We start from the raw sequence: 13,150 nt of genomic DNA, 5'->3' as shown, positions 1-13,150 counted from the left end.
GGGGCTTGCACAAAGCAGCATCACTGCCTACTGCTCACACGCACGCATCTCGCCAAAATCTGGTCGCCCGATTCCCTTAGAAAAAGTCCAACATCAACGGTGCTACCATAGCAGGGATCTAGTCTAAGACACGGCGTTGTGCAATCTAAAGCTGTTTCTTCCAGCTGTACGGGCTGGGCTCATAAAATGATACTACCTCTGCCTGCAAAACGTGCCTTCAGTGCTGAATCAGGTGCACTCCTGAGACGAACAAAGTCCTGCCTTGTTTTCTCTCCTGAAGCCCCGACGGCGCGATGGCGTCAGCAGGACCGTGCCTGCTCAAGGTGGGCCTCTGGTCTCAGCTAGGACCTCTGCGTGCCACTTAACTACAGCGTGGCTTTTTAAAAAGCACCTACCATTTTTCAGGAGAGAAGAGAAAATTAGGTTCTCTCTATTCCAAGAAAAAATGATTTTTTCTAAAATTGTTATTGCAATTTAAGGGTGAAATCTGAGCACCACCTCGCACTCATTCCAGAAATGCTAGTTCGACCCGTGCTGGGAGTACAACGAACGCACCACAGAGCAGTAACACATTTATTAAACACTCTGCTAAAAACATCTTTTGGACAGCAGGCTAGGGACTAGAATGTATCTGGGGACAAAAATAGGCAACGCTGTGTTAATTACTGTCTGTCCTTATAGACCATACTTCTCCTGTAGCAAAGCGAACCCTGCACTGCTGAACCTAAAACAAGCAGAAAAGGGAGGAGTGATAGTTAAGATGAAATTCCTTACTGCTTTATTCATTGCACCTATTTTTGAATGAAAGGAGAAGCCCTGGAAAAGGGCTTATACCCACAGCCACGTTTGGACAATACTGTGAGCTTAAAAGGTTTCAAGCAGCTCACAGGATTATTTGGGAAATGCAGTATCTGGGTGAATCCAGCAGGTAAGCTCTGTGCGTACCTGCTAAAAGCCAACCTGAAACCACCCTGTCCAACAAAATAAACTTGACTTTAAAAACCTGCCTCTGTCTCTTAAATCACTGCCCTGGTAAAGCAGCAGCTTCACCTGTGAAGCCAGGGGCAACTGGCTTGGGCAAGGGGGAAGCTGCGTCAACAGGGCAGCAGCCTCCGTGTCCCTGCGTTCCCTCCTGCGATCCCTCTGCTGGAGAGGAGGGGGCGAAATGGCCTCCTCGCTGGGGAGGCAGAGCCATCCGTGTCTCCGCGGTGCAGGGCGGGGGGATTTTTTTCCCTTCCATTCCTGACAAATCGCGTTCCTGCTCAATCCCGGCAGAAATGGGCATCAGCTTCAACAGCTCCTGGCGGCATCTGTCCTGGCTCAGCGCTGTTTGCCCTGTGCCTGCCAACGCAAAAGGTTAGGCCTCGTCCTAAAAACAGCATGGGTGGGAAGGGTAAGATTGTCCTCCCATGCTGCTTCTCAGCCTTCAGCCCTCCCAAGATCTGTCCTTACAGGTTCTCACCCTTCCTGGGCAGCGTGAGGCCACAAGGCAAAATGTCGGACTCGGCAGTTAGCTTTAAATGCCGAGGCCCTACCATAAAGACTACCAACTGCACGCTCGCTCCCTGGTCACAGCTGTTTTTTCCATGAGAAAAAGAAACCGTGTTTAAACCACTGAAAAACAACAGCGTACCTAAGCAAGAGATAAAACAAAAGCCAGCCCCCACACAGAGCAGTGTGTGCCTTTAATATGAAGGAACAACTGCAAAGTGAACTCACATCTGGGTATGTGCACAGCAGCAGAAAAGCTTCAAAATAAAATCTGGCTTCTAAAGAACTGTCTGGAGAACCAAAGGAGGTAAATCTCAGTCTCTTTTCTGCAATAACATCAATCCTACAAAAAGTTTGTCTACTCCAGTCTGTAACTGCACATAAAGGAGCACAAGGGGAGGGAGAGAATTCCCTCGTGCAGAAAGACCAGGGGAATTTAAACCTCCTCCCATCAGCACTAGGGAAGTTCGTTAGGGACCATTTTAAGAGGCAGGCAGAAGGAATAGGAATTGGTCCCACCGCACCTGGAACCCTGCTGCTTCTTCCAAGCAGGGCAAGGAGCTTCCCCCACGAACATATCGGTCTTTATCCCTCTCCCTCAAAGGTGTACCCGTGTCATCCCAGTAACAAAAAAAAGAAATGCAGTGCTGTGAAATTAATTAAGCAGCGAGGTCACTGTTCCTTAGTTATATAAAATTAAAAGCAAACCCAAGACATGACAGTGGCTGAAAGTAAAAAAGTCCCTTTGGGCTGGAAAGCAGAAGTTCCTCTTTGGTGTGGAGGTACTTTCCCATAGACTCACCGTCTGTGTGCGGCCAGCTCCTTGTTTTGTGGCCACAAATCCACCGTGCAGAACTTAACCCCGGGGTGGAAGAGAATGATAGCCTAAGCATGACGGCTTTAATTAGGGGAAAGTAACCCAAGCCCAGCAAGGGCAGGCTCCGTTTCACACGGCAGCAGGTTACTCCGAGACAGACCTAAGTCCATCTCCTCTGGCTGGCGCTTCCCCTCCCCTGTTGTTTTTTTTTGGAGGGGAGGCCAGATCAGAGCAAGGCCCGACCTACAGACCGCGTTGCCTGTCCGGACACCGAGGGTTAGCAGACCTGCGCATGACTCCTGCCATCAAAAAAGCGACAGCGCTCCCACCTCTTCATCACCATCACCACCAGGACCTGGCGACTGACAGCCACAGCCCTGCTCGCTGTGTGCCACTGCGGGTGCCCGGGACCCCCACTGCTGCAGGGGGGACCGTGTTACCCGCCCCCCCCCCCCCCAGCAGCCCGTGCAGGTGCCGGAGCGCCTGTCTCTGGACTGGTGCCCGTGCAGGTATTTGCAGGAGGCGCCGCTTGGCTGGCCCGCAGCAGGAAGCCAGCGGGCAGCTGCATGAAGCAGGAGGGATTTCAGACCTGTTCTGCTATGCAGGGAACACCCCTCGGAGCACAGGCGGGACTCTTGCAAAAGCGCCCGACAGCTTTTTACTGAGAGTGAAGAGACACGGTACTGCTGCCGCGCTGCCTTAGAGTAACCTTCACAAACTGCTCTGCGCGCTTTCAGCCGTTTGCTCACAGCTATCTCTTCGTCTACTCTGCGTTTGGGACCGACACTGACGTGTAACGGGGCAGGCTGAATGCTCCTGCAGAGTTCAAGGCCAACCACTGCTCCTTTCCTCCGTCTCCGTCCTGCTTAGTCCTGCTTGGTACCTCCATAAAACAACAGACAAGTTTCCGCAGCTCTTTTCCCGTCTTCCACCTGCGGAGCGCACAAACCCCTCCATCTATGGGAGGAGCGGCGGGAGCAACGAAGGGAATCGTGCACGCAACGAGCCCTGCCGGTACCAGCACCAAACGTGATACTCGAGGAGCACAACCGGCCTGCCAGATGTGCAAATCTAGTGAAGCTATTCCAAACCCACGTGTGAGCGGCAGACCCGTAGCTTCTTGTCCAAGTGCAAGACGTGACGCTAATTCCCACCTTTTCAGAGCACGACAGTGTGCGCGAACCCATGAGTTTTGTTTCAGCATGAACACAAATAAGCCACCTTGCAGGACCACAGAGCTAACAGCATGTGTTTGGGACACAAATGGGGAAGCAGAGGGATGTCAACTTACTCTCTCTTCCTTGCGTAAAGCAAGGGTACATCACATCGACCTGCTTCCTGCCATTATTTGCTCGATTCCTTATCAAGAAATATCCTGTCGCTCTATCGATGAACATGCCTTCAAATGCTGTCAGCAAACAGGAAGCTTCTGTGAAGGATTCCCGACAGGTATTTTACGTAACACGACACGAGGCCAGTCAACACGCCGGGACCGCAGGTGACTGTACCGAGTAACGAAAGGGCAGCGCCACACGCACCCGTGCCTGTCATTTTACGCCTCCAAAGCGAGCAATCGCAGAGGTCAATAATTCTGCCCAAGGGAGGGAGTACAGCACAAAACACGCAGACCCGAGGCCTCCAGCATCTGTGATGGTTATTATCTTATTTGTCCGATTCCCAAATCAGTGCCCCAAACCCCGTTTCTTAGGCACTCTGTCAGACAGCTGTCTGTGAGGCCCTGGCGATGGTGAGAGGCACACAGAGCTGTTGTTCTGCCTCCCTTTTACCGACAGCCAAATCGCCTTGTCCCCGTCCCTGACCCGGCACCCCTGCCGCGGGGCTCGCTGCACGCTCGCTGCGAGCGGCAGGAGGGCCGGAGGCCGTGACTCAGGCTCCAGAGTGCAAGCACAGTGCAAATTATCTCTAAAGATACCTTGAGACTTTTGGGAAAAATGCAGTCTAAAAAGAAAATTATCTGTGAACTCAAACATGACTCAATTTTATGGCTGCCTAATCTAGGAAAAACACCTTACCTGATCATTTTTTTTCTTTAGTGTCTGGAGAGAGATGTTTTGCTCTTTCCCCTATTTCTTTCTGCCTAGTCCTGCTGCGGGCTCCTCGGGGAGAAAGGAGGTGACCTGCATCAGGACTGGGAGGCTTCTGAAAAGGGCAGCTGTCAACACTGCAGCCAAATTGGTCCTTCCTTGGGTCTCAGGAGCTTGTTTTACACCAGAGCGACCCCCAACTAATGCCCAGTGGGTTGATTCTCACTTGTACCAGGTGGGAATTAGAGGTGCTCTCCCGACACCTTTCAGAAGCGGCGTTTTGCAGGGTTTGCCTGTGGTGTAGCGGCGCAGCGGAGAGCTCAAGCAGCACGGCCTCTGCCAGCTGCACGGTAACGTGCGCAAGGGCTGGGGAGAGAGGTTAACGCTCGGCAAAGCGCAAAGGCTGGATGCGTTAACCTCACAATGTTTGACTAAATTGCTAAGTCAGACGCCGATTCGCCTGCGGGTTCAAACAGGCACCGGAAGGTTAAAAGACTGACCCAAGGTCATGTGGTGAGAGTGGAAAAAGTGGAAATAAACTGAGTTGTCCTGATTCTTCAAGAGGTACAGAGATCAAATGAGAAGACAGAAAGAAAGAGCCAGAACAGGCAAGAAAGGAGAAATGACAGAAGTGATACTCTGTTTCTATAAAAAAATAAAAACAAAAATCTTGGCTTACACACCTCTCTGCTGCAAAGTTACATGGTAACATGCAAAAAATCAACCTTTGACCAGTCTTTACTGCTTGATTTCTCAAGCCGTAATCACGTGTAAACTTCTGAATGTCATCTGCATATTGTATAACCCAAGGGGCGGGGTGGGGGGAAGAAGAAGGAAAAAAACCACCGAACACATTCAGAAGCACTAGGAGAGTTCCAGACTCAGCCCACCTATTTTTTTCAGGCTGAAAAGCCCCTGTGACATCTGGCTTTGATATATTGCAAATACCCAGAGCCAGTGGCCTACATTTCAAGGAGGGAAACTAAAAGAAATATACATGCCAGTAGGAAATAGGAGTTTGCGGACAAAAAGTAAAAATGAAACAGAAAAATCACAGACACTATCAGGCCCAAAGTCCCCAATACTACAAATGTAAAGTCTTCCTCTTTCTCTAACTATGAGTCTCTTTCTTCCTTTCAAAGATTTCAACTCTGACATATATTTAGAAACTGAGTTTGTTCCGGTTTTAAACATTAGAACCAAAAATGTCTCCTAAAGAGTCAAAACTGAAAGTTTACTCCTGAAAAATAGTTATGGTGTACCTCCAATCTGTTCATTAGATTTGTGTGGACGCACTTGCATTTTCTCATTTGCAAACCAGATGACTTTATTAAAACCCTTTCTGTAGCCAGCCCACCTCCGTAGCAAGGAATGGAAAGTTACACACGCTTCGGGTTGCCAGATCTGATACACAGAAGGATGCAGATTTCCTGACTGTCATGGGAAATAAACAACAGCTTCATACAAGAGAGGTTTTCAGGCTACTGCAGCTGTTTTCAGAATGTGTTAGGGAATATGACCTTCTTCCACATATTACAGAAAATAGGATAATTCACCCTGAACGTCCGTGACTGCAACGTCGCCAAAAGGAACGCTGCAGAAGTGGAGGAACACGTGACGGTTTGAAAAGGCGGGTGTCACGAACCGTAGGAACGGAGAGAAATACGTGACTACAGGTAGAGGGTTTTCAGCTGCACCGTGGCATTGCAAGTCAGGATCTCCCCAGAGCACACAGCTGTGTTTATGTTCTCTTTTTAAATCTGACCTTCATACATTTTACACATATGCACGCAGAGATTTCAATCCAATTTAATGATTATTTACTGCTAGAAAACATTTAACAGTATGGCACTCTAGCTGATTAAGTCAATGTCTGAACTGACACGTAGGAAAATATAAAGAAAAAGGTTACAAAACCAACAGAGTTTTGGGGGTGGAAGTTCGGGAGTAGAAACCCTGGGGTGACAAGCACAGAGGGCCAGGAACCACTCCCAAGCACGGACCTCAGCGATATTGCCAAAGCGCAGGGGAGGAGGAGGAGGGGGAAGAGATCCTTCATCGTCATGGCACAACTGCAGACGAAAAGGACAAACCTGGTGTTCGTCCAGGCCAGACCTGAGACTCTGCCATCGAGCACAAACTTTACTGTGGCTTTACCCATCAGGCTGTTTCCATACTTGATCCTACTCTGACTTTTCACAGCAGGCAACAGGGCTGCCTCCCCGGTTTCGTATTCGGCAGACGGCCCGAAGTCCCGTTCACTTCTCTGAGTATTTACCATCGAGGACACCGCTTTGCGAGGTGCTAACACCTCAACCGCGGCGACGTTAAGACCCCTTCAAGGTCCCCGGCAGCAAGACGATGGCTCTTCGCCAAGACAGGGCTGAGGTCAGTCCTTCCGCTACAGCGACAACTCGAACGTGGCACAGGCGGGGAACCTCATCTTCAAAGGGCGACAACGCAACCCTGCGAGGGAGGATTGCTGGGAAGGCTGGCTAATGCAGGCAGTGGTTTCTGAGCCACCAGAATCAACGTCACCAAGGCAAAAATGGAAGCGCCTCGTCCCTGTGAGATCTTCACGCAAGAATCTGGTTTGGTTACACTCTCTGAGTCCCTAACTTATCTTGTTATACCGTAATCTTATCTCCCTATATTATAATCACTCACCCCGGGAACACTGCCAGCATGGAATAACAGGCTGGTTTACCAGAAACTAGGGTCTTAAATTGTACGTGCCAGAAGACAGCCACAGCTACAATGCACTCAACACCTCTGACAACCGGGTCGCTTATCTGGAAACCTAAATGTGGCGTAACAAAACTAACACCGAGCCCTTTGAAAACGTATTTGTTCCTACACAACAACAGCAGTTTCTTGTTCGCCAGACAGAAAAAACAAACACCACACTGATCAGCTTTGACAACAGCGAACGTTTTATAAGAATCAAGAACAGCAAGGCTGATCTGAGCCCATTAGCGTGGTTATTTCTGACGAACCCAGCGACAAAGTACCAGAAACTCCATGACAATGTTTCACATCTTGTTGTAAACAAAACTTTGTGGACCTCGCAGGCATTTTTGAGCGCACGTGGTGGCAAGTCGCCTCCTCCGCCAGGAGCACAAATGCAAATTGGGCTCGGTAAGGCCATGAGCGGCCCGGTCCAGCCTCCCAGCTGGCCCTGCTGCAAAACTTGAGCAGGAGGTTGGACTACGGACCCCCTGCGGTCCCTTCCACCCTGAATCTTCCTCCAGTCCTATGAGAACGTTCCTCACTGGAACAGGCCAGCGCCTGGCTCTGCTTCCCTCCACACGAGCTTGCCCCCTGCTCCATAAATAGTGCTATTACAGTCAGTGGGGTTCTTCCGGAAGCAGACCATGCCTTACTAAGTCAGATCCTCATCTGCCTTCAGCTGATACAGCTGCAGCCTACCCTGCAGAACTAGGCTGATTTACGCTAGGGAAGAATCTGGCTCAGAATGAGAAAAGGCAGCAAAGTCAGGGTTTCGCTGTGAATACGCTGTTTCAGGGGGAGGCCCGAGCTAAGCTAGTGGTAAGGGTTCCTGTGAGAAGACGTCACTTCGTGTGGACAGCAACCAGCATTTCAACGCTGTTACTAGTGAACGTAGTCCAAGAAAATGAAGCTGCTTTTAGGAACTGTTGCAGAGTTGGTGCCCTCTAGAAATGTGCCTTAATTATCCACACAATTTGTAAAATGAATTTAATTAAGACAATATACGTACGTGCTTTCACAAGCAACAGCAGAGATCCAACATTGCATGCTGTACAGCGTGTTCGTACCCCTGACTGCAGGTATGTCCCTCAAATGAAAAAGTAATCGCTTACTTCAGAGGCTAATTTTCCAGGTCTCAAGCAGAAGGTAACTCCTCGTGCAACAGCTTCAGTCGTTCACGTAAAAAAAAAAAAACACACCAGAGGATAGTCTCATGCCTTTACTAAGATGACCGATGCAAAGAAGAGACATTACCTGATTGGGCTGAATTTTCGGCACATGTGCTTTCCACATTTGAGCTTCCCTAGAGATTGCCGTCTCCAGAAGGAGAGACAACCTCTGGCTCTCCAGGGGTCCTGAAAACTTCATGGTAACCCTTGGATCCACCTGCCACCCAGCTGGATACAGCTACCTGCAAAACCAAAGAGAGCCTGGTGAAATAGTGAGCCGTGCCCGTCCGGTAAACTGAGCAAAAGAAAGCACAAAGGTGACTAAAGCTGCAAGAAATGGCACGGGCTCATCTGTAACATGGACGGTGATCGGGTACTTGGCAAATCTACCCAAAGAAACCCAAACCAGTCGGTTCAGATTCAGATGAAGCCGGGCCAAAATCGTCCACAGGTGTCCAGCACCCACGTGGGCTGTAAGTCCTGCCACTTCCCCGAGGTTTTCTGCTTCTCTGTTCTGTAGGCAATCAGGCAAGACCTCCCCCACTCCAGCAGCACTAAAAAGTAGGGGTGTTTTATGAAAAATACTTGAGAAGAGGGAGGAGCTGTATGGCAAATATAAAGGGGATTTCAGTAAGTTGGCTGCCCGGGCCCAAATCTCGCTGAAGTTAAAACCGGTCCACCTCTGACTTCAAGGGAAGGTAAGATTGACATTCAAACGTTTTTCAAAAAAACCCCATCCTTGGAGTCTGGTTGGTGCCAGCCTTACCCCAGTACCCTCAGCAGCACCGGGAAGTTCTGTGCAAAACAGAGGACCGCTTGTTTCAGAATTTAAATGATTTACAAGCTGAAGCCCGACAAAAAGATCAATGTTTTCCCTCTCTGCACAGTGCGGTTTGCAGTTTCTGTTTCATGTGCAATGCAAATGTACCAGGGAGTTCAGGAAGGTTCCTCTCGGGTCTAATCGCTCTGAAAATACGTTAGATCTACAAAACTTTAGGGCACATCTCTAATTTTAGATAGGAAATGCATTTTAAAGGAGGAAAAAAAAGCGGCAAATCCAGTGACAGCCTTTGCAAAGCATGAATCGACTACAAGCCATGGAAGTGATGGAGAAAATTTCTGCGAGGCCTACAGTATTCAGAAGCACCCGCTTCCACCGGCAGAAGCGATGACAAAAAGCATGCAATTTAAAGCAAAACGCTTTGCTCTAGGCAAAACAGAAAAAGGAGGTTCTCCCGGGCCCAGGGCAGCCTCACTCAGCAGTAACAATGTGTCAAGAAACTCGTAAATTTGAAATGAAAACCAAAGCGGAGGCAAGATTTCTAATTATTATTTTTTTAAAGACAACAGATTCCACCACCTGCCTTCAAATGGAGAGGATGGTCTGACTGAAAAGGTTATTCAAATTAGTCTAATACTGCCTGCCATTACTCTGGACGCAAATTTCTTGACAGTATTAAATCGCTTAGGCAAAAACAATTCAGCCCTGAAGGGTAAATCCATGGGAAAGTTATTTAAACTTTCAGTTCCTTCTGTAAGCTCTTGTGAAATCCACCACAGGTGGATATTGGCCAAACGCTAACCAGGCTATTTTGTAAAGACTGGCTTGTTAATGCAACAGTTTATACTGGATTTACAGGAAATAAGGCAACGCGTTGAATCAGAAAAAATAAAACAAAATTCACAGTGAAAACAATCAGTTTATTATAAATAATAACAGCAGCTCTGAACAAATGAAGATTCAGGGTGCTTTCAGAGAGTTAAGCGAAACTGTAGAACAAATGTGTTTCTTTATCAGTTTACAGGAGTTTTTAATGGGCGCAAATCACAGGGAACCTGCGCGAGGCACAAAACCGCACTCAAGCCCCACTTAGAGCCAAGCAGGTTTTAAGTGGCAAATAAATGTCAGGCGCCTCAGTCCTGAACAGAAACCCCTTTTATATTTGATTTTTATAAAACAAACGCTTCTCCGCGAACAAAGGAGAGGCTGTACTGGCTTGGCATACCCCTATGCAAGGTTTCCAGCCTCTCCGCGTAACGGCCTAAGGTGATTTGGGCCTTATACAGATTTTCTGGGTGGAGGGAACACCTCGGATCCGTGATTCCTGAAAGGGCTCAAAACGCTCTCAAACGTGTCTCAAAATCACTTTGGGCTGAAAAATCCCTATTAAAAGTTCCTCGCTTGACAAGAGGGAGTCTCAGCCTGGGAAAAGGCGAAACTACGTTCCTCTAAACAGGACTGCGGTTGAACCACAGCTTATTTCTCTGCATTTACTCATTTTTTGCATTTCTTTTTTAAACCTCGGGGTGATCCCGACGACGGCCTGTAAATGGGGCTACCGGTGAAGCTGAAGGGGAAACAGGGATGCACGTTCCTCCCCCAGCTGATTCTCGGGGGGGGGGGGGGGGGGGGGGCTTCATTAGCATCTCATTACCCTCATTATCAGACAGTACAGGTTTCCCCGTGGGCCAAGCTGGTTCCCAAAGGCCGGATCACCCACGACTTCCCGAGCCATCAGCGCTTCCCAAGGAGGTGCAAAGCCCTGGGAAATGAGGACGGCAGTGATGAGGGCTGCACCCCTGCACCGATGGAAAAAAAAAAAAAACAAACCCAAAACAACCCAGTTCAAATTGCAGGAGCAGGTGAAATATTTTGTCCCCTCTGGCATGTAGGGGGGTGTCCAGCAGACGGACAGGAGTTGAGCTGGGGGACCCTAAAAACAATGTCCCTGCATCGGGGACCGTAGCCTTCCCACCTTGCAACTCAAGAGCCCCAAAAAAGGGGGTTCTCCAGGCCTGTGCAGAGCAAAAGATGGGTGATTTTTTTTTTTTTAATTTTTTTTTTAATAAGGTATTTCTTATTTAACTGAGCCTGCAGATTGTCAGTTGCTAAGTACCAGGTAACGCTAACTGAGTACCATCCACCAAGGGCATCAGCTCCAGTCTCTCAGACGACACCTGGAGAAGTCGGCGAGTAAAGGAGCGTGCCAGCTCGGCGTTGCACAAGGTGAAATACACGCATGGCGAGGTTAGGATCAGACCCAAGGCGGCGGAGAGGCCAAAGCCGGGGACCAGCGCTGAACGCCGACAGCTCCTCGCTGCACGCTTGTCGGAAAAAAAGCAGCAGCTATATTTATGCCGACCACGGCTCCTAATATGAAATATTGATGGTCCTTTCTTGGTTTTGCAGGAAAGAGAGAGTAATTAGCCACCCCTCAAATCACTGGAGAAAACACATGAAAAATTTCAGGCCACAGCGAGCATCCTCAGGCACCTTTTTTTTCTGTTGTGACTGACAAACATTCCCGCCGCGTTTACAACACAAATGGGTTTCGCAGGCCTCTGGGCCCAGAAAAATCTTTTAGTTACCCCGGTTCCTTCTTAGGTTGTCCCTGTACTGCCATGGCCGGTCAGTGGCCGCAGCAGAGAGCTCCGGGGCGTCCCTGGAGCACCCTGAAATATCCATGGCCCTGCGAGGGACGTTTTTAGCGAACAGCGATGGCAACTCTTCTTGAGTTGCCAAGGGGAAAAGAGAGGGAAAAAATAACCTTTCCTTTCTGAACTAGGGAGGTAATTCAACGGGGACTGAGGCACAATAACCTTTACAAGGAAAAAAAGAAGAGGAATGACGCGCTTGAAAGTTTCCCTCGGAGCAACAGTGGTGCGCAGACTTTTCCAGCACGGAGAGCACACCAGGCAACTCGCCAAGCACCCTGAGGGCTGAAATGAGTTTGCATCTAAATTTACATAGCTCTTAATCAGATAAATGCATGCCATTTAAAAAAAAAAAAAAAAATGCCAGCATGCTCTACATGTATGCAGCGCTTCAGAAAACATGAGGGAGCCACGGCAGAGCCAGCACTTCTCGGAGAGCATGGGAAACGGGACGGCCAGCACAGCTTTCCGAAAACCAGCGCATGGAAGTCAGGTGAAGGCCGTGGAGGGACCGGACTATCTTCTCTCTGCTCAGATCAAGGTGATAAAACCTGAGCATCGCAGAAAGAGGTCATCAAGGCTCCCATCCACAGTAAAGATACTCGTCCACGTAGCAGGCATCGCTGCAGAGAACAGCAGCGCCGACAGGAGGGCTGAGCCCACCCTGGCACCAAAAATTTGCTCTGGCCAAAAACTTGCACGCATTTTTTTCTGCGACTGAGCCCAAGGGACCCACGGCTGCAGGAACTGCCGAAGCTGTGACGGTCAACGTAAAGTAACTCATCCTAGCTTTCCGCTTCTGTTTCCCCGATTTAAAATTAAACTTTAGCTCCAGGGTGGTGGTTTGGTGTTTTTTTTTTTTCCTGTGGTCACATTGGGAGTTTTTAAACCACTGTTCAAACAGTTCTTAAAGTTTCTTAATCTTCACTGGAAGGTCAACTGGCTACACTGACGCTTCTTAAAGACCAGTTGGAAAGTTAGTACAGAAGTGAGCCAAGTCAACAGATTGGCTTTGTTTGGATGTCTCCTGTGAGCAAGGTCACAGGCTGCAGGTTGAATCTTGCTCTGAAATTAGAGAGTCAAAATATTGGTGTGAGGTTTTCACTTGTGAGAGGCATTAAAAATCACCTGCTTATCCATTAAAAATACCCTGACTTGGTCCATAACATGTAACCCAGCTCATAAAGACCTCTCTTTCTGATCTAAGTTTACAGCTAACTTTACTTACAGAGGTACTTTCAGTTTCCCTAGAGAAGTTTTACGCTGCTAAGTGCTGCAGGCTATGCTTTTCAAAAGCAGTTTGTGTTTGCAGTAATTGGGGCAGACAGCTACCTAGCCAGAAACACTTTTTGGTTTGGGGGGGTGCGCATTTGTGTAGGATGCAAAATTGTTTGGGGTTTTTTTTTGTTTGTTTGTTTGGGTTTTTTAAGCTTTGTAATCACTTGCATTGCCAATAAAAAGTG

At 48.6% G+C, this 13,150-nt stretch overlaps 1 protein-coding gene across 1 annotated transcript in view; it reads right to left on the bottom strand.

The window, feature by feature from the left end:
• Positions 1–13,150, bottom strand: part of CCNI (cyclin I) — a 33,839-nt gene that overhangs the window by 8,203 nt on the left and 12,486 nt on the right. Inside the window, exon 2 of the mRNA XM_054825262.1 lies at positions 8,338–8,494. Within this exon, the coding sequence (XP_054681237.1) occupies positions 8,338–8,451 (114 nt within the window). The 5' untranslated portion in view covers positions 8,452–8,494. The remainder of the gene's footprint in view (positions 1–8,337; positions 8,495–13,150) is intronic.

This window comes from Grus americana, chromosome 4 (assembly GCF_028858705.1).
Source record: "Grus americana isolate bGruAme1 chromosome 4, bGruAme1.mat, whole genome shotgun sequence".
Lineage (NCBI taxonomy): Eukaryota > Metazoa > Chordata > Aves > Gruiformes > Gruidae > Grus > Grus americana.
This window is presented reverse-complemented; position numbering and strand designations above follow the sequence as displayed.